At 43.3% G+C, this 27,873-nt stretch overlaps 1 protein-coding gene across 4 annotated transcripts; it reads right to left on the bottom strand.

The window, feature by feature from the left end:
* Positions 1-68: 68 nt before the first annotated feature.
* plcd1b (phospholipase C, delta 1b) lies at positions 69-26,356 on the bottom strand. 4 transcript variants are annotated; one of them, XM_061256298.1, is made up of 15 exons: positions 26,088-26,356; positions 17,598-17,786; positions 10,384-10,612; positions 9,105-9,234; positions 8,448-8,676; positions 7,933-8,134; positions 7,437-7,581; positions 6,975-7,127; positions 4,814-4,960; positions 4,380-4,539; positions 4,094-4,210; positions 3,506-3,684; positions 2,618-2,750; positions 1,892-2,041; positions 69-1,234 (listed from the first exon to the last, which is right to left on the bottom strand). In XM_061256298.1, the coding sequence occupies exons 1-15, from the start codon at positions 26,116-26,118 to the stop codon at positions 1,143-1,145; spliced, it is 2,286 nt and encodes a 761-aa protein (XP_061112282.1). In that variant the 5' UTR covers positions 26,119-26,356; the 3' UTR covers positions 69-1,142. The 4 variants fall into 4 exon arrangements, with proteins under 4 accessions (XP_061112282.1, XP_061112283.1, XP_061112280.1 ...); XM_061256299.1 differs by having other exon boundaries at positions 17,628-17,786; XM_061256296.1 differs by lacking the exon at positions 26,088-26,356 and adding an exon at positions 22,859-23,018.
* Between the last annotated feature and the right edge of the window lie 1,517 nt (positions 26,357-27,873).

Genomic DNA, 27,873 nt, shown 5'->3' with positions numbered 1-27,873 from the left:
GAACCTGTATAAAATCAGGTACTACCAAAGGAAATATGCATTAGGCAATGAAAATAAAAATACAAGTGTACCAATACAAGTTTTTTATTGGCAAAAATCTGCATTAACTGACCCTGACTAACAATATTGTATGAACCTGATAAAGAATGCTTGATTACCATAAGTCCACCGTGTCTTTGCAGCCTAAAGTATACACAGATGCTTTAAGTGCCAGGCCATTTTCTTCCATGTTGGGCTTCCAAGAAAGGTCATGGAATCGTCTGAGTCTGATTATAAAACTGAGTTTAGTGATGAATATGAAAAGCACTGAGTAGACTATTGATTGAGAAACGCATTTCCTAAAACATTGATTTGAATAAACAAAATGACTCACATTAAAGTATAGGCTTATTCCAACTCACACACAATGTTTACAAACATATATCAAATGTATTGTTAACTTTGGACACGGATGATAGCTATAAACATATCACAAAATAGTTATATGAGGAAAAGGTTCTATATCCCAGAGTATTTGTTCCTTTATAGTGTGCTATGATTGTAATCATAACTGTGATTTCTGCTGCATAATCACAATTAATTGTAACTAACAAACACTTGAATTGTAAGAGTATATTCAGTTTCAGTGAGCTGCTTAATTATAATTGCAATAGCAATCGTCAGTGACCCTGTCTGATCTAAATAAAATATTTCTCCTGGACTGTGAACTGATATGATTGTTAGTGCCAGACACAGGGTAAGATTCACTTGTGCAGCGTTTCTTTAACTTCAAGCTTCTGAATCATGCTGATACCCTCATGCCGAAAACAACCTTGATCCTGCTATTATCCCCATGTCTGCAAAATCTTTCTGAATCCTGCTAATATCTCTGCGTCTATGAACACTTCAGATGGTTCAGTTTTGTCCAGCTTTTTATTATTCTTTCCAGTCCCATGAAACATTTCATTAAAAGCACATTAAAATGATCTAATTCTAAAAACGGCAAACTAAGTAACCAAAACCACTTCTCAGCTGTTGAATCTGAGAATAAGAAAATATGTTAAAAATTACAGTTGAATGTGTAGAAACAAGATGTGTGGAATTTCTTTGGAAGTAAGAAAGCACACGGATTTTGGCTCTGAGATAGGCAGTAGAGAACAGGCTTATTGGGCATCAAGCACCATCACGTGCACAAACAGGCTCGCCGAAGGGATGACATCACCATTCTTCGTGAGCAGTGGAACATGCCGGTATCCTGGGGAAACATGAAGTGAGGTTTTCAGTTATTGAGGGAAACATTTGGAATGGACTTGGAAGAAAAACACGAAGAGCATAGGGCATAATACACTACACAGTATATATGAAAATATACAGTATATAATCTGTGAAAGATCTGCTGCTTGGTGAAATGATTTACATTACATAACATTTACACTTCGCATCATGATACAAGAACGTAAAGATAGATTTTCTCACTCATTTAAATGTTAAGTTTAACAAAAAACTATCCAATGAAATTTTCAAATGTTTTATCTTATATACAAATATTAAACCTTTGATATTACAAATCTTGTTCTCGTAATAATACTGTCAAAAACAATTATCATTTTTTATTTCTTATTGTAAGCCCTGTTTATTTCTACTGAGTGAATATCGACAGCTTAAAATAAGATACATTTACTCAGAACAAAGACGATGTGGCCATCTTTTCCAAGAAAGCCAAAAAAAAAGAAGGTCATCAGCCAGGGAAAAGGACAAATGACCACTACTGCGTCCATACTGACAGGAAGCTGAGGCTAGAGGGGCCTCTGGAATTGAATTAGTTAGAAGGTATCCAAATGTGATGTTTTATCCTATATAAGGAAAGTATGTACAGAATTTCAGCTTGAATGTGGTTCTGGCTGGGACTCACCGTTCTGTAAACTGTTGAAGGGCAGGGCGTACTGTCCGATGAGGTCGTTCTGAGACGTGGAGTCATAGTCCTCCACCACAAAGCGCACCATGGCCAGGTCTGGCACGTAAACCTCGAACTGAAACTGCTGGTTCCACATGGGGTTAAACCCTGAGGAGAAACACACGTCCGTCAGGACCCAGAGAGGCGTCTGAGGGAATGCCAGCGCAATTCCTCTACCGCTACTCCTGATGCTGCTTTTATGCCCTTTTACTGGCTTAAGCCCCATTGGTTATTTACATTACAGTTATTTATCTGACGCTTTTATCCAAAGTGACTTACAGTTGATTAGACTAAGCAGGGGACAATCCCCCTGCAGCAAAGTGGGCTTAAGGGCCTTGTTCAAGGGGCTTGAGCGACCAACCTTCCAGGTCCCAGTCATGTATCATAGCCAGTAGGCTACAGGCTGCCCTTGGTTGTATTACCAACTTACCAACTAGCAGAGATTTCTTATTATGTATTATTAATTTTATATACCAAGAGATTTCACTGAAGCAATTCTGGCCAAACATCTGGCTCAATCATCCAATGGGAATCTATCATTACCAAGGATTAAATTCAGCAAGCATAATGAAAGAGACTCCAATACCCTAACTGCTAATCCACACCAAGGCTTTGATGGGCAGGAATTGCACCTCTTCCTGCTACTGTGAATGGCAACAGGGGTACAGACGGGAAGACCCATACCGTTGTTGGTGATTTTGGCCGTCTCTTTCTCTGAGACGTCTGCTTGTACGCCGTAGATCTCCACCCTCACCAGGGGATCCACAATGGACTTCTTCGTCTTGTGCACTTTGGGGAGCTGTTGGCCTGAAATGATCTAATGGGAGATATTGCTATAATTAATATCATTATTCGTGTGTGGGGACTGCTGAGTCCACTAGGTGATTGTTAAAGGTTCATAGGGACACTTTCAGAACACAGGCTGCAGAAATCTCTTGTAAGGTATGTCCTCACTGAAACTGATGGATTGCCATGGTCTCAGTTCAAAAACCACAGTCTTAAACACAGTGTTGACATTGTGTAGATCTGTGAAGATGGGGCGATTGGGGAGTTCAGGAAGGGCACAGTTTGGGTATTCAAAAGACAGGGCTCTGGGAGCTCATTTTACTGTTATCATACATTAGCCACTAGGGGGAGCACAGGGTTTCTTTTTAACAACCATCCGGCTGCTACTGTTGTTCTGCTAGTAAAAGTGATTCTGAGTTCTGTTTTAGTTTCCCTGCTGCAAAACACGATGTTAGTTTCTGGAGCAGAGCTGGGGTAATTCAGTTTTGTTTAACCCTGTTATCACAAAGACACTTTACCAAGACAGGAAATCTGAAATAAAATCCTGAGACCCAGTCTTTGAATCCCCCAAAATACAGAAAATTAGGTTAAAAAAAAAATTCCACAGTGGGAATAAGAAACACTCCAACAGTGGCAAGAAATCTCTGGAATATAACGCCCACCCTGCAGATACAATAGTTAAAAAGAAACTAAATGGAAACGTGCAGGTAGTGGGGCATCTGCTCTAGCACATATGCAGAGTGGTCAGGATGAGCATGAATATAAACGGCGGTGAGATTGTCTTACCATGAGGTGTAGAATCTTGTGCTGAAGCCACTCGCCCTTGGTGAGCGTGATGGGGTCAAACTCGGATGCAGGGTCTCGCATGTACGCCGGCTTCAGGATGTACCCGCAGAAGTTGTTGGGATAGTACCGGCCCTGGTTCAGGTCCAGCTCCTTAGAGGGTGTCTGAAAGTTCAAGGCCACTGGGTGCCAAGTGGTGAGAGACTGGTCAGTAATGTTTAGTGTAGTCAGAGAAATGGTTTCTTACAGTAAAGGTACAGTGTGATAATGCCTAATGAGGGTCATTGGTGATTTATTAATTCATTTGGATGATGCCTGGAAAAGCATTAGTTAAAAATTAATAATGGATAATTTTATTCTGCTCCCAGGTGCTTACAGTGTACTTGTATGAGTGTTAAGCTCTAACATTCACACCTCCTAATCAAACAGTGGCAGCATATCTCTGCCATCACCTCTGACCACACTTCCCGCTCTGAGAGTGTGTGTAAAAGGCATAAGGCAGTAGCTGTACAGCTCGCTGGCATGTTTCCTTCCAGAGACTCTGGTTAAGACCAGATCTTCTTGGACATGGATGACGGTGAGGGTTCGTACCTATCTGGCAACCGGTGTTCCACAGGGGCACAGGGTTATAGTTAGAGGAGTCTGTTCGAGACCCTTTAGGGTAGATTCGGCTGAGCTTGTTCGCATTGTGCTGAATGTATGCGTTTGCTGGAACAGAGAAGAATAAACATATAAACACTCAAAACTAGCACTAATGAGCAAATGAACCAAAGGATAACATAACGTTGTTACATGTATGAGATGTAGAGTGTACATGCTCGAACATCAGCTGAGAAAAGTGGAGAATGTTTTGGTCACCGAAGGATGTACGCAGTACCTGACTCTTCAGCCAGCTGAAGGGCTTTTCCTTCTTTGAAAGAGGACATCTCGTAGAAGGCCAGGTTGTCTCTGGCGTCCTCGAAGCCATTGAAGTGGACGCTCTTGCAGTAGATGACGATCTCCGAAAGCTCCTTCGCCAGTTTCAGCTTGGACTTCTCCTGCAGATGTTGTGGGAGAATTCGGGGGCCTTACGACCAGTGGGTGCAAGATGCTACCGTCTTCAAAAGGTAAGACGAATCTCCGCTCAGATGAAGTCTCACTTAAATGATTCACTTCATACTTAATGATTCATCGTTTTCTACAGTGTAGCACATGAGCTATTACAGAATCTGAGTGTTCCTCACAGGATTATTACTTGAGAGGCAGTTACTCAGTCACAGCTCTGGTTGGGTGAATATCTTGAATTGAGTCCACCTGGGCGGCGTACAGTACCTTGGGTTTCTTCTCCTCGTCCTCCTCATCTTCGGCAGCTTCATCATCCTCAGACACGCTGTCGTCCTCCATCACGTCCTCAGCGCTATAAAAGGCGTCCAGTTTGTTCAGACGCTTTCCCTTGATCACAAACCGGCCTTTCAGGTCCTGCGGAGACACATACACACGCTTTAATTGTGTCCAAACCTCACATTATCTAGTCGCAGCCTGAGAACACAGGACCTTGGACCTCGGGCCAGCCAAATAAGGAAAACAGGGATCCAAGAGAGAACTTTTCTCTCCCGAATTTGGGCTTGTCACCAGTGTATTTTGGGTCACTGCCATGGTAGCCACACCCACCACTTAGTTTCCATATCCAGGTGAATAATAAAAACATTGTGCAATATTTAAATTGCTTCATATCATCTTGACAAAGTCCAATATATGTGCCTCGCTGTGTGTTACCTTCTGTATTGAGTGAAAGAGTTATTGGTATTCACACATTTCAGTTAGCAGATATAATGGATGGTTAAACTTGTTTAGCTGTAAAGCTAAACTGAATTACGGGGATGCAATTCAACATTGTCGGGTTAGGCATTCATTCCAATGATATGAAACAGTCTGGAACACCAGCATAGCCCTTGGGTTCAGTGTCTAGTTGCTGCGGTTGTCCAGAGAGATGAATTGTAACCTTAAGCTGACTCCTTGGCAGTAAAAGAACGGTATGTATAAGTGGATGCAGGAGCGACCGAAGATGGACTATATCATTGAAGCAATGCAGTCCAAGGCACCTGATATCTAGTCTTCTTCCCAAAGAAGGCAATAGTGAAGCCTGTTTGTTCGCTGTGGCAATGGGCAAACACAGACACACCCTCTATGCAGCCAATGAGGGAAAGGAAAGATAAATATTATGTAATGTGTAATTGGCATTCAAACCCCTGTAGTCAAAACATTATCACAGTCATTACATTTTTTTTTTTTTTTGCCTAACCTTTAAGGTCAGTTCACTGTGTGGACGTGACAGGATGCTGAGGAGGGATTTTTCCGGTCAGTCTCAGAACCAGATTAAGCTTCCCTGTTCTCACAGTGTAACTTTGCAACAACACTGACAGTACATTATGCAGTGGCTAGGGCACGCCCCACTCCACCTCTTCAAACTGTGTTGCCAGGAATTGGGCAACAGGCCCATTCCGCATTCGCCAGGGACGGGGTGACAAATCTGGGCTTTCGGAGAGCTAAATGAAAGCCATCTGCGGACATTCCCTGCATTGCTCAAGAGGAGCATTGAAAGGTCCTGTCTAAATGTGAGAGCTAAAATTCCCCTTGGCACCTTTCTCCCAAAATCCAAAGGCTTCCCGGCCTATTCCTCAGGGTCGAATTCATCAAAGACCACTGCTCTGCGGCCTGTGTAAATGTACACTTTTCCCCGAGGACAGCTCAGATTCTGGCTTTGTTCCCCACCTCGTGATGGTACCATGCCTAATGTGTGATACGTGGTATTCCACTGCTGAGTGGAGTAAGTGTGTTCTGTGAGAGAGGTGTGAAGGGAGAGCCTCTTCAGGAACCGAAAGCATGTTTACCCATAATGAGCTCACAACCTGAGTCTTTTTTCTGACATAAATCACCTGCATTCACAAAAATAGATCAATGAGGCCTTTCTCTCCTGAGTCTGTGCTATGAACTTCAGTTGCATATAACAAGGAGCATAAGCTACAACACAGATTAAGCTTCAGGTAATTACAAGGGCAGGGTGGGGCACCTCTCGGCAGCAATGTGTCTTAAAAGGAGCTGTAAGCAATAACTCAGTGTGAAAAAGTTAAACCAGCAGGTGGTGGAATTGAAAGAGTCAGTCAATGCAAACAAACAAATAAACAAACACTCCTAGCAGCGAATGTGTGTCATTGACTTTTCAAACAGAACTGTGACCCTGTTTTACAGATATAGCTTGTATAACTTGAACTATAACTTGAACTTGAACTATGAACTTACACCTTTAACACAGACTGTCATTTCAAAGTCAATGTTCCTTTGAAGCCTGTTGCGCCTTCTTCAAACATTCATTCGATCTAACTTCATTGGGCCAGGAACCATACAGGAACAGGCTGTATCCTCAGTCTGCAGCTGTGGGGTGCTAAAGCTAGGTTTCGGAGTGGCAAATAGGAGGAAATTGAGGGGTGCTCACCTCAGGAGAGGGGAAGTTTGTGGGCATCTCATCCCCCAGGGGTCCCGTGAGAAGAGCACTACCCAGGATGGAGGTCATGTGTTCAGCCATGAGTTTCTGCTGTTCCACACTGCAGTGGTTCTCCAGGGAGATGATCAGAGGGTACTCTGAGGTCTGGAGGGGCAAGGAGACACAGTCAGTCAAGTAATGACCAGATTGTGCATTCCAGCTCTATCATTTAAAATAAAAAAATAATAATACATAAATAATAATATTCAAATGTATCTCAATAAATACATATATAACTCATCATCCATTCTAATGGAGGGAGAGCAAATCAGTGTAAGGCTGGAATGGACAATAATGAAGTTTGAATTTGTGACTATCCAGAACATCACTGAGGTGTTGCCTGGCTAATATTGAAACAAGTTAGATTCAATAAATCACAGTGCAATTATGACTACGCCACAACCCCTAGCTCACCTTGAAGGCATACTCCTTCACGGTTTTGATGACATCTTTGAAGAGGATCTGGGAGGTCAGCGTGTAGCCGTGATAGATGACCGGCTCACCATCTGACCCATCCCAGCAGTCCAGCTCAACACAGCGGCAGCTCTTCATCAGCGCCCTGAGGAAGACCACAGCACAGGGTCAGGCTCATTCTACATCCATGACCTCTGACCTCTCAGGTGTGCTGATGTGATGCACTGCACGGTATGCAATGGTATGCGTTTAACTATATAATCCAAAATCAATGGGAAATACAGATATGTTTAAAAATGGGATGTACTTAGAACATTAGAAACTATAGCGGTTTTATTCAGCATTGTATAAAATATAGAACAAGAAGCCTACATTAACACATATAAAGCCACTTCATTCAACAATTTATTTGATAACAAACATTTAAGGATTCATTTATGAAGATGGCAGTGATCTGTGTATTCGTATCTTAGCTGTGAAGATGCTCTCTGTTTACCGAATGTAGGCCTCAGTGCTGCTGGGCCCCTTCAGCTGGTCCTCCATCAGGTAGGTGTTGTGGGAGGAGGAGATGAAGTAATGGTTGAGGGGCTGAGTCATGTCCTGGTACATGCCCTTGTGGGAGGGCTTCAAGAGCAAGCCTTCTTCATGGTGCAGGTACATCAGGAAGCCATCTTGGGTCATGTGCTGCTTCTCCTTGGCTGAAGTATCAGAATGGGGCAGATGTTTCGGTTAATGTAATGCAATGCAATGTAATGTAATGTCTTGCGTAGGGGACTGGAAAGGTCTTACAGTGGGCATAGTTGTAAATATCTAGGTGTGTAAATGGATATCTAGGTGCATATGTATGGCCTTTTATTAGGATGTATGAGTACTGTGTTTACATGTATATGTGCCTGTGCTTGCTACACAGTGGACCTACACACCTGCCCTTTCCTGATAAGTTTGGACATCCCTGCAGTGTAGTGTGAAAGGCAGCCTGTGCTGAGAGATCGTGAGCATGGACGTCCTCACCTGCGTCGTCCACCTCGTACTTCTGGATGAGCTTCAGGGCGTCGTCTACGGAGGCGGACTCCCGCTGCTCTTTCAGCAGGAAGTTGAGCAGGTCCGTGCTGCTCATTTGCCCGTTTGTGGTGGCGTACTGCCCGTAGATGACATCAATCTCCTCCCGCTCGGTCAGTAGTTTGTAGAAATGCTCGATTTCTGGTCCCTCCAGGTAGCCCGAATTGGAATGGTCACATTTCTGTAAAATGGAAGCAGCTCAAATTACACACTGAGAGCTGATTTCCCTAGAAGATCAGAACATTTGCAACAGCCTTTGTAAATCACACAAAGGAGTTGTATGCATGTATCAGCAAACTCCTCCCAAATCTGTCTCACTGGAAGTAACAAAATGCATGAAAAGCTCAATTTTTACAAAAATATCAACAACTCAAAATACCTTCCCAAAAAAACAACTTCTTAGATTTCATCATACCAGGAACACCATCTAATCCCCATTCCGTGCATCTTCATAGAAATATACCAAACCGCATAACCTCTGGTGCTTATCCAAAACAACATGGTCTAACACACAGACCAGAGGAAGGCTGTGAGGCTTCCCTGGGGCGGACTCTGTCACGCTGGACCTGGGGACCACTGAGTGACGGCGTAGGGCCGGAGCCTCCTCACCTGGAACAGCATCTCGGCGTAGTCATCGTCCACCTCGATGTTGACCCTCTGCAGGAAGTGCTTCAGCTCCTTCTGGCTCATCTTGCTGTCGCTGTTCTTGTCTGCTTTGCGCATGCAGTTGTAGATCCAACTGTAGCTTTAATGTAAGGTTGGTCTGCATGGGCCTTGGATCTTAATCTCAGTGGGAATATGATGCTGTGCTGTTAAAGGCTCATTGTCCCTGCTGCAACTTAAGTGTGTTTTTTCCCTCAGGCACTTTTGGCACAATATGTTGGGGAAACCACAGTGTTGGGGGAAACTACGCTGAACGTGTGGTTGTAGAAACTACCAATTATTTCACACCACAAGTAGTTGAACTTCAGCAAAGCAACCCTAAAAAAAAATGTGTCTTGCTTTGTGTTTACTTTGTAAAAATAAAATAAAAATATGAAAAAGTATCCCCAGAGATGTGTTCTTTTTGCAAATGGGAACCAGCAATGTGTGGCAATTGTCAGGTGACCGTTGGCAGATATAGTGGAGCACAGTGCTTCTCTCCAATAAGGATTAGAGGGAAAGGTGAGAGGAAGTTGTATTTGATCAAAGGGGTTTGGGGGGGAAAATGTGAATGCTATTGTGCAGTTACTATGAAGACATCACGTCAAAACACTGTGATGCACAAAAATACATGAATCAACCATGGACAAGCCCTTACAGAAATGGATTGACTGTAATATATCATCGACTTTTTTGGGAAAATACATTAATGGATATAATTTACAGCAGTGCATTAAAATATATATATATATATATTTCAGATTGCTGTATCTGAAAGTTGAAATCATTTGTATATTTTAGTATATTATAAAGAGTTGCAATGTGTTGGTAATGTATTTAATTTCAGTATAGTGTAATGAGGGCCTCACAGCAAGGAGGTCCTGGGTTCGAATCCCCGTCGGCCGGGGCCTCTCTGTGCGGAGTTTGCATGTTCTCCCCGTGTCTGCGTGGGTTTCCTCCGGGTACTCCGGTTTCCTCCCACAGTCCAAAGACATGCATGTTAGGCTGATTGGAGAGTCTAAATTGCCCATAGGTATGTGTGTGAGTGAATGGTGTGTGTGCCCTGCGATGGACTGGCGACCTGTCCAGGGTGTATTCCTGCCTTTCGCCCAATGTATGCTGGGATAGGCTCCAGCCCCCCTGCGACCCTGTTCAGGATAAGCGGGTTCAGATAATGGATGGATGGATGTAATGAGGTGGACTTCCCTGTTGAGGGAGTGAGTGGTCTGATGATATGGAAGGATACTGCTCAGTCTTCTGCTGGCGGCTGAGGTTGCGCATGTTGCTGATGACCTTCTCCAGAGCGCTCACCCATTGTTTGGCCTCCTCCTCTGAGCTGGCGATCAGGTCCAGGTTCTTCCGCCGGCCCTTGAAGATGATGGAGAAGCAGCGGCCATCCACCTGGTCCTCCGTGTGCTTCTTCAGCCCCTCTGACTGCCGCCCGGCCCGCACCGCCTCGATGTCGTCCAGGGAGACTGCGGACGAGATTAGAGAGCCACCGCGTCAGAACTGGGGTCCTCGGCCCCGCCCCGGGTTCGAAGGAGCCCAGGAAGGGAGCGGAGGAGGCAGTGAGATCGAGGACAGGCAGGAGAGCGATAAAAGGGGAGTAATAGAAAGAGAGACAGGCCCTCTTGTGGTCCACAGCAGCCCCTGCCAATTCCCATTATCGCCAGGAAGCTCTGTGGCCGTCCGCCCACTAACCCTCCGCGAGGAAGAAGCCAGCGAGGCGTGGCCAACACCATTGGGCATGCAGCTGCAAAGGCCTGCTCTGTTTTTTCCATCCGATTTACGGCACTGATGCAAAAACCTATTCTTGTGAAAGAGTTTATGAGAGGTTGGCCCATGAGTAATCTGGTCAGACAATGATCCAGGGGGTGGAACAGGGGTGGTGTGTGTGTGTGTGTGTGTGGGGAGGGGGGAGTGATACAGGGACATTAGAATGAGCAGTGCAATGAGCAGAGGAAGTGGAAACTATCTCAACAAAAAACTATTGGTTAGGTAATGACAATGAGAGAGGGCTTTCTCCGGAGCTTCCCGTCAAAATAAGAGCGTTTTGAGAGGCCCATCGGCGCGCCTCACTGTATGCAGCAATGGCTTGTTTTTCCTGTGCGCTGAATGCTGTGAATTGTGACACGCCCTGACACCGCCACGCCGCCTCTGCGATCATCTCTGGGCCCGGCGCCCGTTCATTTCTGTTCAGTCAGGGGTCCGGGCAGATTCCATCCCACACAATGGACTGCTGTGTGAGAGAAGCAGTACCCTGGAGCGATAAAGGCTGTATTCTCAGACCATATGTGGGAAACATATATTCTTTCACAGGGTAACCACATTGGCCACGCTTCCTGATAGACCTACAGAAGTGCGTATTAAATGCATGTTTCCGTCACGCATCACGCCTGCAACCATTAGTTCTGGTACCAGAAGAGTGTAACTTCTACAGCGCTAGTTTTGTGTCCACAGAAACTGCTGTTGGTTTTGTTCGATTCTGTGACTGTGAGTGAGGAACTGAGTAAGCATATGTCTACCTGTATGTACTGTATTGCCAAAGCAAATAATGAAAATCTAGGTTCATGTCACAATAGAAAAACAGGTTTGGCTGTGTTTGACATGCAAAGTTATCAGGAAAATACAATGTTTGCATGCACGTTAGAGACATGCTTAAGTGCAAAGTAGACTATTTTCAGAATATTGTCTCGTAAAAAGTTCAAGAAGTTAACACCTGGGCCGATTGGATTCAAGTGGAAGAAAGCATTATTCCGAAGGCCTCAGAGGTCTAGCTGTGTTTTTTTTGTTTTTTTTTGGGCCTTTACATTTCGAGTACTTGTTTATTGAAAGAGGCAATTATCACCAAATCCACCCCCCCCCCCCCACAATTATGAAATAAGTGTATGAATTATTAACTTTGTCCAGACATCTTGAAATAGAGTATAACCTGCAATTCTACAACTGAGTTTTATCTTTTTATATTTCTTGGATATAAGACATCTTTTCAGTAAAGTAGCAGTTGTGGGAGTTATAGCCCCAGTTAGTGCAGGTCAGCACATTTTAAAAGGGACGTTCTAGTCCTGGAAGCAGGCCTTTGTTTAATCCTGCTTATGTCCGTAATGGCTCGTTTCTCTCTGGATGACTGAGGTAATAGGAACACGAGGGCAATAAAGAAATATTGCCATGGTAATTATCATGTTCTCATGCTCTACTTCAAGCTTATGGTGTGAGAATGAAGGACAAACTTCTCCTTTATGACTCTAAAGTGAAAGAAATCGATGCCAGTAGCCAGTAGCCTGGACACATTTGATTTATGTCACATTACTGTAACGCTAGTCGGTGGCACTGTGGAACAGAACGGAGATCCGGGCTTTTCTGCGATGAAAGTCACGCAGAGATAAAAGCTGGAGTGTAACAGAGGGCTAATGTTCTCCAAAGTTTAAAAGCACACATTCCTGATTCAGTGGACCTTTGAACCATGAGCCGCACAATGCTGGGGACCAGACAGGGTAGCTGGCCAGCGGAGCTAGCTCCAGGATTTTGGAGGGGTTTTGGAGGGGTTTGGCGGAAGCAATCAGGGAACCGGCGCGAGAACAATAGCATCGAAAAAGCTATTCACACCCTGTGAATACTGAACAATTAATGTCGTTAAAAAAAACTACAATTGCTAAATAAATATTTGAAACCTGAATTGTATGGCCCAGCGGTGGTTACACCAGCAGCGCCTCTACTGGCCAGAGTGAAATGTGACGCTGGTCTTTGCGAAGGTGTTTCGTGGCTGTGCTGTGGAGCGGCTGTGCGGGGCGGCTCGGTGTGAACGTCCTGCTCTCCCCTCCCTGGGAGGACGCAGGCAGACCCGAGCCGGCCTCCGAGGGGGTCAGGGCTATTGTTCCCCGACATAAAGCACGGAAGTGCGGTGCGTGTGCCGCTGTGGGTGATGTCATCTGGATTGGCCCCGGGGCCAGAAATGTTTACTTGGCCCATTCATGGTTAGCAGCCATCAGGCGGCCAGCCGTACAGCCCGCCGTGATGGGGCCAGAGGTTTTTGTGTGAGCAGAGGTGCCTCGAAACAATGACATCAGTCTCCAGAGGGATACTTCACTTCATTCAATGTGCAACTGGTTAAACTGATTCTAAAAAATATTTGTAAAAATCTAGGGTGCCTACACCTTTTGCACAGTAGTGCACATCTTCCATAGACTTCACTCCCAGCTGAAGAAATTACAGAAATGAGGCAGGTCAGAAGTTCTTTCCTTTAAGGGAAATTAGCCACTGGGCAATACCAGAAGTTTATAATCCAGGTGAATTGTCTTCCCTGGTTTTGCTAATTAGCACAGTTCTTCCTCCAGGAGGTAGAACTAATTTGTGAAATCAGCTGGCTGAGTTAATGAATGGAAGAAACACATGGCAAGACCTTTACTTTCTGACCCGTGGAGTTTGCACTTCTGGGGAAAAGAACCCATGGTTATGAGCTGAGATGGAGACACTGTTACGCCACACTGCTGTCTGAGGGCAAGGCATGTGACCCACTGGCGCTTAGCGACTGCAGCACAGAGCACAATGCAAAGTAGCCTAGAGTGGCTTTGAGTGGCTTCTGGCTCAACCAATATTCAATGGAACCTTACAGTCCAAAATTGTGAGACGCAATTACGCAATTGTAACACAATCTTAAGTCGCAGCCACCCAGGATGAGCCTGGTGAATGACAATACAAGGCTAACCAATCAGAGCATCTACTGTACATTTACAGCTAGAAGAGATTGGTTAACAGTGTCAAATGAGAGCAGTGTTGTGTCCCTGCTGCCGACGGTTCATTGCTGAGGTTAGTCCAGGTGAAGGTTCAAAGGTTGTGGATATTTTATCAGTGCTGTGAAAAAGGGTGTGGTTATAATATGAGCACTTCTGTTTGAACAATGTTATGATGAGGTGCGAGCGTGTGTGTGTGTGAGGGAGAGAGAGAGATATGTGTGTGTGTGCGCATATGTATGTTTTTGCCTTTTCATGTAACATACACTGCCTACGGGGTTTCACAGTTGCCGTTGGCAAAATCCTGTGCCAAACTAATGATTTTATAGCCTCCTGAACAGCAAAGGTAACTGATAAACATGCTGGGTTACATGCTGTGTGGGTGCTGCCCACTGACTTTCTCTTATCTTTTTGTGCTTATCTCACACCATAGCTTGTGGTTTCTGATACGGGAATGTTGTGAATTTGTCTATGATTTCGCCCCAATCAAAGCCCATTCTTCTACCCACATGGTCTCTGCACCAAGACTGTTTCATCTTGAGATCCACATATTTTAAACACACATCTGTCATAGCTAGTGTAATGAAGAGATGGTTATCTGATCATACCTTCACTGAGTTTATGAAACTGTCTACAATATCTATCTTCACAGCTATTGCATTTATCCACTGCAATGGAAAATGATCTACATAAGGAGGCAAGGCATGACTAGGCCAGTGCAAGGACTCTATAAAACATACCTGTGTATATACATGTGTATATTATGAACTCTTCATTTGAGCATCAAGCAGGGCCCAGAATGGGAAGCCTGTGTAACTGCTGGTTCCTGAAATTGAACAGTACAATTTAAAAACAATATAATTTTAATTGTAAGAAGGCCCTTTTGCTGGCCACATGCAAGATATGTAGTGTCTGTTGCGTGCCAAGTTTACAGTAGGCTTTCAGATGGAACTTTGTGACGGATGAACGTAATTCTATAAAAATGTGTGACCGAGTTGAATCTGGCATCCAACAATTTTCTAATCATTAATCAGCACACTGCCACAACATTTCACTCGAAGGCTGAAAGGTCAAAAGCGTACAATTAGAGCGTTTGCACAGTGCCCAACCTTTATTTTATTCATGCACTTGCCAGTGTGGCAAGCCACGGAATGTGCAAAGACAAGAATTGGTATTTGGAGAAAACATGCAATATTTTCTCAGTTTCAAAGTTCCACACATAATTCTTAAATGGCTGGAGGTCAAATAAAAAAGCATATCAGTCCACCCTCACCAAATGGAATTTTGGTAAACGGCAGTATAAATATTTACCCAAACATGAACATGCATCAAATAGTGGTGAAGCTAAAAGCGCTATGGCGGAAACTCAATTATGGACAATTCTCCAAAATATGCTTGCCAAATTATATGTTATCTCTGCAGATTCTGAGCCACACCCACTGCTGTCTCAAAACAATACAAAGAACTATGAACATTACAACTCATTCATAAATCACCCAGAATGAGGAGAGTACAAGTGGAGAAACAAACAAAGAAAAAAAAATCTACATCTAAAAGTTCACGTGGTTGTTTTTGTTCCTTTGTCTGGTAGGTGCTCTATCCTGTCTTTGCTACGCCCACAGTAAACAGCATCCCTGCCAGATCTCGCAAATAAACCCTGCCTTCTTGGAATCTGAATTCCTGGGAAACGCAGTCCTGGGAAATGCAGTTCTGGGACACTGAGAAATATTGTCTTGGGACACTGAAAAACACAAACCTTGGACACTGGGAAACGCGGCCCTTGGACAAGAGAAACACAGACCTTGGACACTGGGAAACGCAGTCCTGGGACACAGGGAAATGCAGAATGGGAGATTCAGTCCCTGCAAGAGGACACAGGGCTGGGCTTGTTCCACTTGCTAGTGCGGGGTGGAGAGATCTGGGCCTCTGACTCTTTGTTTTCCACAGACAGTGGATTAAAGGGGCCTGACAGAGATAACAGATGGGGTCTGTTAAGCCTCTTCACCCCCCGGGCTGGGTCTGACACAGTGGCACCACGCTGTATGCCTGATGTGAGAATATTACACACAAATCCATCCCTCCTCCCACTTCCTGCTCCGGATTCCCATTTTCCAGTCCACCCATAGTGCACAGTGAACCAGAGTAAGAGGAGAACTAGGCAACGCCACGAGAGAAATGTGTCAATGGGCCTTTCACTCCAAACCGGATGGGGAAACCTTAGCTCATCTGCATTTCTGATGCTTTTTGAGGATTATTTTCTAAAACCCCTCCAGCCTTCAACAAATTCAGTTTACTCCGAATTGGCATTATTTACATGGGAATTTCTGAAACACTACTTCATAAACAACCGTTTATTCTTTTTTTGTTTCTTGTTTTGTAGAGTGAATAAACAAACCATCAAAGTCAGAATATGCATAAAGTTAGTCTAATGTTCAGACCAGACGACGAGGTCAGTCTAATTTAATTGAAACACCAAACTGTATGTAAAATGCACAATATTACTTGCAGACTTAGGATCAGCTCATATCAAAGGAACATTGGCCTGAATCTAAGGCCGATCTTTCATTGGAATTTCCTATGAAGTGGTCTGTCACACAGCCACACTGATTGCTCCATCCTGGTCCAAGCTAGCTGAGACAGAAACAGGAAGTCATCTGTCCCCCATACGGCCAGATGAAATATTGTTCATTCAGAGTGCTGGAAGTGATCATGGTGTTAAGATATTCCTAGGTTCCTAAGTTTCACGGAACCATTCATTGGTTAAGCTGCAGCCGTGAAATCTGCAGAGGTCCACAGATGCCTTGGATGAACTCTTAATTTCCTCTGCAGGACACCGGCCCTGGTGTAGACCGGCTCAGAACACTGCCATGGACGCTCGGCAATCAGGGATGTGACGGTTCTAACTTGGTGCCATTTTGATTAGTTAATGTGTGATGCAAATGAAAGCAATTTCCTGTTTCAAAGAGGACTGTTGAATGTTGAAGCTTTTTAAGACTTTGAGGAACGATAGGAGCTCACTTCTGCATTTAGTTCAATCTGTTGTAACGGATGTGGATTGTGCAATGTACATTTATTTGCTAAATGAAAAAGGTTTTTGTAAGACCGACTTAAGGTAGAGATGAACAAGGTGTATCCTTGAGGTACTGCCTGACTTTATGTGGCAACGATAAGTCTGTGTTAAGGATTGATGACAATCAAAGATTCAATTTAATGAGTCAAAATCTCATTTTAAAAAGTGACGGGAAATAGTGAATCAGCCAAGTCTATTTTAGGCTGTGTCTGTCAGCTCAGCATATTTGGTTGGTTTCTTTGGAAAACACTTGTGGTGTTTAGCCTTATTTCTTGGCCAAATATCCCTGCTTAAAATAGATCTTCAAGAGATGTTTAGATCATTTTTAGCAAGGGAAGTGAAAAGCCCAGAAAAGATTTACCCTGTCCTAATTGTATCCATTATCAAGTAAAATCCAAAGCTGATCCTGGATCAACCTTCCTACCGATTGGTGAATTCAGGCCGGGTCAGCACAGTCAGTCTGGGCCAGAATGTATGTATCATAACTGCTTATTCATCAGACAGAGCCGATCTGACACCAAGAGTGAAACCTGTAAAATAGCCCCCTTTTTTCCCCACCGAAAATAAACACGCTCCCGGAAACTGCCCAGTGCCCAGCAGTGACAGCCCCCCAGCGATGGAGGGGAGGTGGGGGATTTGACGCGGAGCGGGCTCACACACATGTTGGTGGTTGTCGATTTCTGCACTCACAGGTCTGCTTGGATCGGAGGGTCTTGTGGGACTCGTGCCACATGGTCTTGCAGTCCTCCTGGAGCTTATAGAAGCGGGTTTTCTTCCAGGAGCTGGAGCGAACCTTCAGTAGGTCCCCTCCAGTCAACAGGAACTGCAGGTCTACGTCTCCCTCCATACCTAGGGTCAGAGTGGGGGGGGGGGGGGGGGGGGGATTGGAGAAGGAGATGAGAGATGGAGAGGACACAGAAGGGAAATGATAGAGGGGAAGGAAGGAGAGAGGAGATGGAGTAGAGAGAGAAAGAAGGGGGAGAGAAGGAGTAAAAGAGTTAGTTTCATGCTTACACTACAGGTCTGTTTTCCATTTACTGCAATGGTACAACATATTGTTGGGAATAAAGGGATACACTGCTTGAAATGTAGGAATAAAGTAGTCATGTGTTTCAGTAATATAGTCATGAATTCCCAATTAGAAAAGTGAGTGCTAAGAGTATTTCGGTAATTTCCGATGTACTTTTATGTGTTCCACTGGCTAACCTTCCCACAAAGCCCTGCTGCTCCCTGCATGCCTCAGCCTGCAGATCCGACAGTTAGAGCCTCTTATCTAGTCCAGGCAATCCCCTGGGCAGAAGCTCAGATTTCCATAAGAGGAAATTCCAGTGTTGCACCAAAAATACTGCTGTCCGCTGGGCGTCACCTGGACACCGTGACCCATGTGAGCACTTGACGATTTCAAACAGATGCAGAAAACCATTGGTAAAGACTATCGTAAAGACTATTGCAGACAGATGGCACTTGGGGAGGTTAACAGGCCATATTTCAAACAGGAATTTGAAGATTTCTGGGATTGTTCCAGTGTTGGAGGCACGCACTGAGAGAATTCCAGAAGGAGCAGGGCCAATTGCAAGACACAGGAGGAGGGGGGGGGGTGGAGAGTGTCTGAATATTTTCATTCAAGCCTCCCATGTGTGGCTCTGAAAATGTGTACTGGCTACTCTGGTTGCGTGCTGGAGAATGCTGATGAGGTGGAGGGCATTGCCTATTACTACCCGAGGGTGTGGGTGGGGTGACATCAGAGGCATTTTACATGGCCCAGACACAACTCCAGCGGGGGCTGTTTATGAGTGTATGGAGGGGGAGAGTTTTGGCCATGGCTGTTTGATAGTTTTTTGTTATTTTATGTAGCATGCAGGGATCAAAGTGATGACTCTGAAGGGTGAACTTTTTAGAGGTTTGTCTTGGTCACATTTTTTTTCCCCACTTTTATTTGAGGCTGACTTTACATAATATTAAAGCCACAAAAACCTCAGTTATAAAACAAAACATGACCTCACGATAAAAAATACAATTTAACAATTTAACATCCACAGTCAGTGTGTTATCCTTCAAATACTGGATGGATGTCTTTGGTTTCTGTCAATTTCTTCACCATATTAGATGCAAGCAATGTGTCTGATTTTTGAGCATGATCTTACTGAAGCACCCTGAATGTTAGGAGACACCTTCATACAAATGACATTTGCCTAGATCATACTAATATATCCTGAGAGACTTACTAATAAAATGGCCCATTCAAATTATGTCGGCCATATTTAACAGCTTATCTGAAAAAGCAGCCGGATGATTTCACTGGCCAGGATTCAAACCTGCGACCAGCTGGTTCATAAACCCAGCTCACTAATTATGAAATTATAACTCTTTTCCAGCATTAATATACACATCCACACTGCTTAACCTCATTTGCATGCTGTTTTAGAGAAAACAAAGTTGCACAAAGTTGATTTCTAGAAGAGTTTTTAATGGAAGACTAATTGAATCCACTTAAGTTGTTATTATATTTTTTGTTCTGCCTCTAACAGGTGGTAACCGCAGTAGTGGTGCAATAAAACACGAGTAATGCAATGAAACTAATCTGGAGGTCCCTGTCATGCATCATATTGTGTTGAAACAGGATTAAAAACAGAGCAACAAGAAGAGACTGTTTTGTAATGCGCAGTGATTACCCCTCTTTAATGGTGATCTCTCAGCATGGACCTGTTTTTCAGAGTGAGCAAATAAGGATTGTGTGCTCCAGGAGCTTCAGAGCACTGTGTTCCACTTTCAATAACGCCTGTATTGCAACCGAGCCAGCAGTGGAGAAGGGGGTTTTAGCGGCTGAGGAATACTCATTAAGAACAGGCTCGCTGTTTCAAACCACAGTAGCGGAAACTTCTAAAATGTTGGAGTTACAAGCGTGAATTGTGCCTTTGATCTTTACTAACCGGTCAACTTTTAACGCAGAATCATTCTCCTTACTGAGTCGCTTTGATGCCCTTTACCTAATGAGGCATGAGATCCACCCCTTGCAGCATGTTACACACGCTGTTCAAGTCTCAGGCAAAACAGGTAGTGAAGGGTCCAATTTCATATATTGCCCTGTTTTTCTGGAAGCCTCTGTCCGGAGCTTCTCAGCCACCATACAAAACACCATGATTGAATGACATTTACATGCAGTCAGGGTACTCATCTATTGGTGCTCTTTCGGTTGTTACTGTATATGTACCATGCACTGTATATTAGCAAGAGCCTGACAGCATATATCAGTTTCTTAGAACATTTTGCTTAGTGTAAGAAATTGAACCTGAGGGAAAGCATATGGTTAGGTGTACCACTGAATCAGGAATGTAACAATTAGATGGCTGTGGGGAGACTTATACATGCATACATAATGTAATGTAATGTAACCTGCTTGGTAAGAAGAACCAAACTTTTAGCTGGGTTCTTTCTTTCATATTACCAACCTAGGTGGCCTTTATAGGCTACATTTAAATTGGCATTATCTCTCTTCCTCTCTCTCATGTACATTACATTACATTACAGTACCATTTAGCAGATGCTCTTACCCAGAGCGATGTACAATAAAGTGTAAATCAGAACAAGAGTGCTGTAGACCCTAAAGGAAAGTACAGTTCCAAGTCCTAGAGTGATCACAGATAAAACTTAAAACTTTCCAAGTAGCATACCACAGTTGGCAGCTAAAATACCCTGAATACTAAAAGAATTATACACACGTGCAATTTATAACCTAAAGCATACACATAGCGCACATGGCTAATTATAACAGTGAGGTAGGGAGGGAAAGGTGTCTTGCGCTTGAAAGTGGTCAAAGACTCTGCTGTTCTGACGTCCAAAGGAAGGACATTCCACCACCATGGGGCCAGAGCAGACAGCAGTCGTGACCTAGAAGTGCAGGTGCGACAAGCGGGAGGTGCCAGGCGTCCAGAGGTAGCAGAACAGAGAGGTGCGGGAAATATACTGTATTTATGTTGATACACACACACACTGCCTGCACAGGTGTGTAAAAACCTGGCTGAAACAATGGTAATGTGAATCCTGGCACTGTATATCCAGTATATCTGGGTTTATGCTTGTCGGAGACGGTGATCTGCGCACAGTGCTTAGGAATGTATGCCTCTGGGGCTCCAGGCGAAACAGGGGATAAATTACAGGGTGGGGAGGAGGGAGAAGAGAGAAGGGCCATCCTTTCATCTTTCCCAGGGACTTATACACGCCTCTGTTTCTGGAGTGGAACCTGGCTTATTCAGGTCCCTGGTGGCTTTCCTGTTAACCATTTCCTTTTTGTCATGGTGAATGGGAACTAGCTGCTCTGTTCTACAAGCAGCTGGCCTGGCCTGGTTATAAACAAGCTGGGGATAGGGTGAGTGTTGATGTTGTGTTGGCCAGCCCCAATTAGAAAAAAAGGAGTAAAGTTTTTTGGAGGTTTGCATGTGTCTAATATATTGCTCTTGCTTTTCCAAGTACTGACATTTTCTATGGCTGTAGGTCTGTAGCTCTCAATGACTAAACTAATTTTATATGTGTAACAGAAAGCATGATTGGCTGTATATTTACACCTTCACACGAGTTTAAATATAAAATAAATGCAGCTGTAACATGTATTACAATAATTTGATTTCATATCAAGCTAGTATATTGAGAAGTCAAAGAATATGTGAACTTCACCTCAGACACTCAGGTTAACTGGCAATGAAGACTGAATGTTACCAGATGTTATTGTTTATTAGCAGTTTGAACAAATACCCTTTTCTTTTACATATATGTACATGTATAGATATACTGTAGGTATACTGTATTATCAGCATGTCTGACTCATAGCTCTTCGTTATTTTAAAGCCAATTAGGAAATAGGTCGGGAGTAATGTCAAATTAGTCCTGATGTGTGTGTCACTTTTTTGTCACCGTGGACATGAGTACCTTTTTAGCGATTCCGTTTATTTTCTGAGGAAGAAGCAGCGGATGTTACCCCGCCCACCACACCAACCACCTGGGGCCATACTTCCATACTTTCCTACTATTAGCACCTTAGCGCAGTAGCCTCAATTCAACTGTTGAAATATGCACCGATTGCGGGGAGGTGGGTGTGATAAATTAATTAATTAATTAAGTTGAACGTTAATTTGTGAATAGACTACAAAAGTTTGTAACCCATTAAACTACAATGTGGTTAATGCATAGTGATCTGTAACACTGCACAGAAAATGATAAAAGTCATGCTACTAATTTACATGATCACTTGTGCCAATTTGATTACATCCACACACAATGCAGGCTGCTCACATAAACGAGAGGCAGAAATGGTCACTCCAGTAATCTCACGAGCTAGAGCGGTAAACAAATCAGAAAAGCCCTTGTCAAATAAACTACATCAATTTGCATCTCTCTGGGCTTGCATTATTCCGGCACACAACACGCCAGTAGTGTTCAAGACCCCATCTACACAAAACCCAGTTGTTCCCCAACGTTTGTCGAGTTGTGTTACGTTTTTTTCACCCATTTCGTGTTTATCTCAACTTAGTAATTGAATAAATATTTACACATTATGGCTGTTACAGGGGAATGTGCATGACATTTCCCATGATTTCCCAATTCCGCTACGGCGCATCAGTAGAATATAATTTAGTCCCTCTCAACAGGTTAGCCTACGTGCGGCAATCGCCCTGTGGTCAAGCGGTGTGACAGCTGATTTCTAAGCACGAAGTAGAGTGCATTTCCTGTATTACAATTGCCATGTGTGATGGGCGCGAACGACGGTCACGTTTACTTAATTGTCACTGTACACAGCCACAATACAAATATAGTGAAACGCAAAACTCCGCTCAAAAGGAATCCGCTGAGTAGATAGGCTACACAAGACGTGGAGATGTTCCTACGCAACAGAAGTGCAATGAATTAGTTGGCTACCTACAGCTTACCTAGTAGTTTCCCATTAATGCGAGCAGTGTTCTTGTTCTTCTCTTGGTACATTAATTCTTCTGATTTAGTTCGTCTAGGTTGTTTCTTTAGACACTGCATCGTGAACGTAATCCAGCCGACAATCCTTCTCAAAACGAACCGCTGCTTGCTCGAAACAAAGTAGGGTAAATATGACGTTTCCAATTCCTGCCTTTACTTTGGGGCGTGTGCTAGGCTACTCAAAGTCCAAACCTGGGATTACAACCGGTTTACTGTCTTCGCTTGGATGATCGGTAAACAGTAATCTTTGTATTCACTATTTATTAACTGACGATATGTTAACGAGACACGTTCGGTTATGTTCTTATTTATTAGCACATTTATTATTAAGCTTCTTTCATCTATTATGGAAACACCGGTTTATTGATGTTGCTTGCTACTTTTCCCTAAAATAGACAATATCAGCATGATATTTTTTTTAGTCCTATGTTTAAAATATTTATATTCCCGTAATTTTAATGTAAAACACACAATATAGGCTATTTTTTAAATGAAATATAGCAGATTTTGTGGTGGGATGCTGATGTTGTGACCGCAACTATTGACAGTCCGTGCAAGCAAAATCCAACTTTTCACGTTGTAAGGATAGGCATGAAGTAAACGTAATAGTAACGTAGACGATTATAATAAAAAAAATGTATGCTATGATGCCCCCGTGTGGTAATATTATGTACATTCTCGGTATGGAGTTCTTTAAAACCAATTTGGTATTTATCTCGCAGTACACAAGACGATCGTTCGGATGTCAGCAAATGACGATGAGTCCATGACTTATTTAAATTATCAACAATCTGTTCTCAAGGGCCAACACTGTATTCACTTTTCTGTATGAATACAGTGAATTTAATTAATTTAAATTTAACGTAATTATTCTCACATTTCATTGTACGTTTTCTAATATGCATTAGTTGCATGCTTAGTTCCTTATTTGAGGTCGAACTACAACCTTTTCCTTCCATATCCAGACATTCCTGATTCTCTGAACTCCTTCCACACTGGGTAAATAGAAAGACACTTTGAAACACAAATGTAGGTGCCCACAGTGCCACCCTGTCCCCGGGCAATCTGGCACTGCAGCTTGGTAATAGGAACCGCCCCAGGTGCAGGTCTATCGCAGGGCCTTTTTTTCCTTTTGATTTTATTATTATTCATCTGCTTTTGCCAGGTGCTATTATCCAGCACGACTAACAATGCCACCAGCTGCAGTGTTTGCGTAACACACACATTCAGGGACCATTAAAATGCATGGTACCTTTACCTGTGAAGTGTTCTGTGTAAATGTGTGGCAACATAGTTTGACTCCCCACCTATCTTGGGAACTGTTTTTTTTTTTTTAATCTAATGCTTGATAAAGTGATTCAACTTCTCATTTAGAGTGCAGTGCTAACGCCACAATGCTCACTGCCCTTAAAATGAGACTTTCTGAAGGAAGCCATAAGCCTTTATGGGACAATAAGACATAGAGTATCTACTGTGTAAGAGAATTATAGTGTTAATCTTTTTAACAAGTACTCTTCGAAGACTTGCTTTCAACCCAGTATCAATTGTATCCAGTGCTGGAACCCCCAATCCACACCCATTGTGCCCTGTGCCAGTAAAACCTGTTTGGCTGCTCTCCTGATGGTGGCCAACAAAGCCTTTATCCACACGACTGTTTGATTGCATTACATATCCATCCATCTCATTACAAAATACTCTTATAATACTACAGTACCGGTATTAAACTGCCAATCGCCAAGTCTGTTCACCACTGACACACCTCAGGTGGAGTGTCTGTTGGTTATGGACAGCATTTACAGCAAAACCCAGGCCCAAACACCTTGCCCTTCCCATTGTATCGCATGGAGGAAGGTACCGCTGGATGCACACTGTAATCCCTCTGATTATCTGACCCCAGTATCTGCAAATATAAGTGATTCTCTGGTCGTACACCCCACTGTCAGATCAGCAGAAATGCAGCACATTCATGGGACGAGACAGGACGGTGGGAGGGAGAGAGAGAGAGCAGGTGAACCATATGATGTTCATGTGTGCTTTGGCAGCAATGGATACATCCTGTTGCGCTAAGTAAAACGGGTTTAGTCCTAAATCCTTTAGGAGATGATGGCTGAAGGAAGTAGGAATGGAGGCTAGTGAGCATACTATCACAGCCATCTGAGTTAAATCTCACTGATAACATATTAGGGAACATTTCAGCGAGTATGGCTAAATATGCGCTACAAGGATATGACTTGGCAGCATGTCAATTGGGTGTGAATTTGTCAAATGTTTTTAAACATTTTAAAATAAAAGTCATTTGTTTACCATGTAGTATGATAGCGAGGTCTTGTCTGATCAGTTTGGGACCTGATATGCGATCAATTTGTCGTCTGTCTAGGATTGCATTGACTGTAACAATTTAGTTGGCCAAGGGATGTGTCTCTAGGTTTCGCAGCCACGTGGAGGAGGGCCACGAGTACCTCCATGAGTTCATCCATGCAGCGGAACCTGGTGAAATTATCGTTCATGTGAACTGAATAAATCAGATGAGGCACAGCTACGCGGTTTGACAGCGCAGCTGTGGTCTCCAAGGCTTGCGCGAGAAGTTTGGTCACTGGTTGACGTGTAGACTACTGCCCGGAGCTGTCCATGGTGTCTCGTAAATAGCCTAAGTGTTTCCACATTTTGTTGGGGTACCTCTCGTTTTCTAAAAACCATCCGGTAATCAGTTATCTTCAGGAAAGAACATTTTCACTTCATAAACCGACACGATAGGTCAAACGAATGTTAACCTCTCTCCAACTGTTATTCGTAGCCCGTGTTAGGTTTCATATTTCAGTTCAGATTATCTGTTTACCCATAACTCGCACAATCAACTTCTACATTTCCCACGAGATTCCATATTACATTATTTGTTCTTTCATTTGCGCAAATCGCATGAAATGGATAGCAAGTAGGCTATCACAAATTTGTCGACACGTGAAAAAAAGACCAAATCGCAAATTATTATGCCTGATGCGTTCAAACACGTACTCGCACGCACACAAGCATGTAGGCTATACACACACCTGTTCCATAATGTAGGTATATTAACTGTTGCTACAATACAGTAGACTACTTAACCTTCACTTAACGAACTTCTTAGTAAAATGTTGCCTTAGTAAATAAAGTTAGGTTGTATAGGCTGAATATATTGAATATACTGCTTACCGTGTTTTCCAGCTATGCCATTTGATTCCATCTTTCTGCCTGTAGAATCAGATTTCCAACCTCCACTTAGATGTTCAATCTCCAAAAAAGCGATATCTATCCACGCTCACAGGAGCAAACCAAGCAGATACCGAGTGGTTTTCTAAAAAACCTAAAATTTTTAGCCACCGAACCCGGGCGAATGCGACATAGAAGAGGACGGCGTAAAGTAGCAAAACTTAAGGCGAGGTGTCTCCGAGCACTCTGATATGTTCGAAGCTGAGACCTCTTGTTCAGGATCCACACCCACCGGGTTGACAAACTTCCAGTTGCTCGTTCGCTCTACATGTGACGTCACATGCAGGTTCAGCAGTGCCACACCCCTGTATGGGATTCCGTAAACATGTTGCATGTTTCTGTAGACACACTGCGCACACCAAGTACACGTACACCTACATCTAAGTTAACCACTAAAAAGTATTATAAACCAGGGATTATTATTGACTAACAATCAACACACTAACAATCAGCAGTCAACTCTAAAGCAATAACAACAAACTATGTTTTTTGTTGTTAAAGTTATTATTATTTTTTTAATCTGCACATTGCACCTTCGCTGGCTCTTATATTCACTTTTTTTAAGCAACAGGTGAACTTGTGTACATTAAGTTTGTTGCTGTGATGTTATTACCCCACTCGGTAGTATCAAGCCACGTATTGAAACAATTGGTAGATGGTTGACTAGCTACCAGCTCAGACAAGCTACCAGCACAAGCTGGTTGACAAGCTAGTTAGACCAGCCTGGCTATACTGGTTGACCAGCTCATACCCAGATAGACCAGCTTATGCCACCTTGACCTACTCAATTTTCAAGCTGGTCAAGCTGGCATACCTGAAATTTACAGCAGGGTTAATGCCAATGAGATCACAGGTAAGTGGGACTCTTAACACTAAATGAGTTTCTTCCATGCCCCTTAAATCACTGAGTTTGTGCATGATACTATTTGACACAAAGCACAAGCTGCAATTTTGGGAAGAGAGATCGTTAAGAATCTGTGTACGGCATGTTAGTTCTTGCATTACATTACAGCACTTTGCATTGATTTAGCTCATCATTCATTTTGCAATCTTATCCAGAGCAACTAACAATATAGGATAAACATACATGCATTCCTCTGAATTATATGAGCAATTATGCCAGACCTGACCAACAGCACTCCCAGATCAGTGAGTAAAGATTCAGCATCCTGAAGCACAAGTCTAAATGCTAACAAATTACCAAAGTACAGATTCAAAATACATACAGACTGCACCCATAAGCCCTAAGACGAGAAATAGTGTAACCTGACTAAAAATAGGTGGGAGTGCTATGGGGTGCGGATCGAAAGGGGGGGCCATGATGCAGTTGGAAGAAGCAGTCCTTCAGTCTATGTCAGAAGATGGCTGATGATATTTCTTGGCACAACATTGTATGGAACAGTGTCAGAATCAGCATTCTTACCATGACATCATCAGTTGGAGGGCAACATGTGATGTGTTAAGCTTGGCACTAAAAGCCAATGTCATACAAAACTGGTTCGACACAGTTTAAACATTGAGAATGCTTTCAGGCTATAGTCGTGAGGCAGCTTTCATCATTTTGATTATCATTGGTTAATGATGACAGTGATAAAGAGAAAGGGTGTTATCTCATTGGGTTAAATGTAAGTAGAACCCTGATGGGAAGAAGCCCAGTTTCCTAACCATGGTACTGCACTGCCAACCAGACCACATACATGGTCATAATGGTTTCTGATTTTACTGTTTC

The sequence above is a fragment of the Conger conger genome, chromosome 9, assembly GCF_963514075.1.
Source record: "Conger conger chromosome 9, fConCon1.1, whole genome shotgun sequence".
Classification (NCBI taxonomy): Eukaryota; Metazoa; Chordata; class Actinopteri; order Anguilliformes; family Congridae; genus Conger; species Conger conger.
Note: the sequence above shows the minus strand (reverse complement) of the source record. Positions and strands in the feature narration are given on the sequence as shown.

Excerpts from the sequence above, each read along its gene's own strand:
- plcd1b (XM_061256296.1), bottom strand. The coding sequence starts at position 22,958 with ATGCAGTGTCTAAAGAAACAACCTAGACGAACTAAATCAGAAGAATTA. Across the intron at positions 8,135-8,447 it reads GTACGAGGTGGACGACGCAG|CCAAGGAGAAGCAGCACATG; the intron begins GTGAGGACGTCC and ends CTGATACTTCAG. Across the intron at positions 4,540-4,813 it reads ACGAGGAGAAGAAACCCAAG|GAGAAGTCCAAGCTGAAACT; the intron begins GTACTGTACGCC and ends CAACATCTGCAG.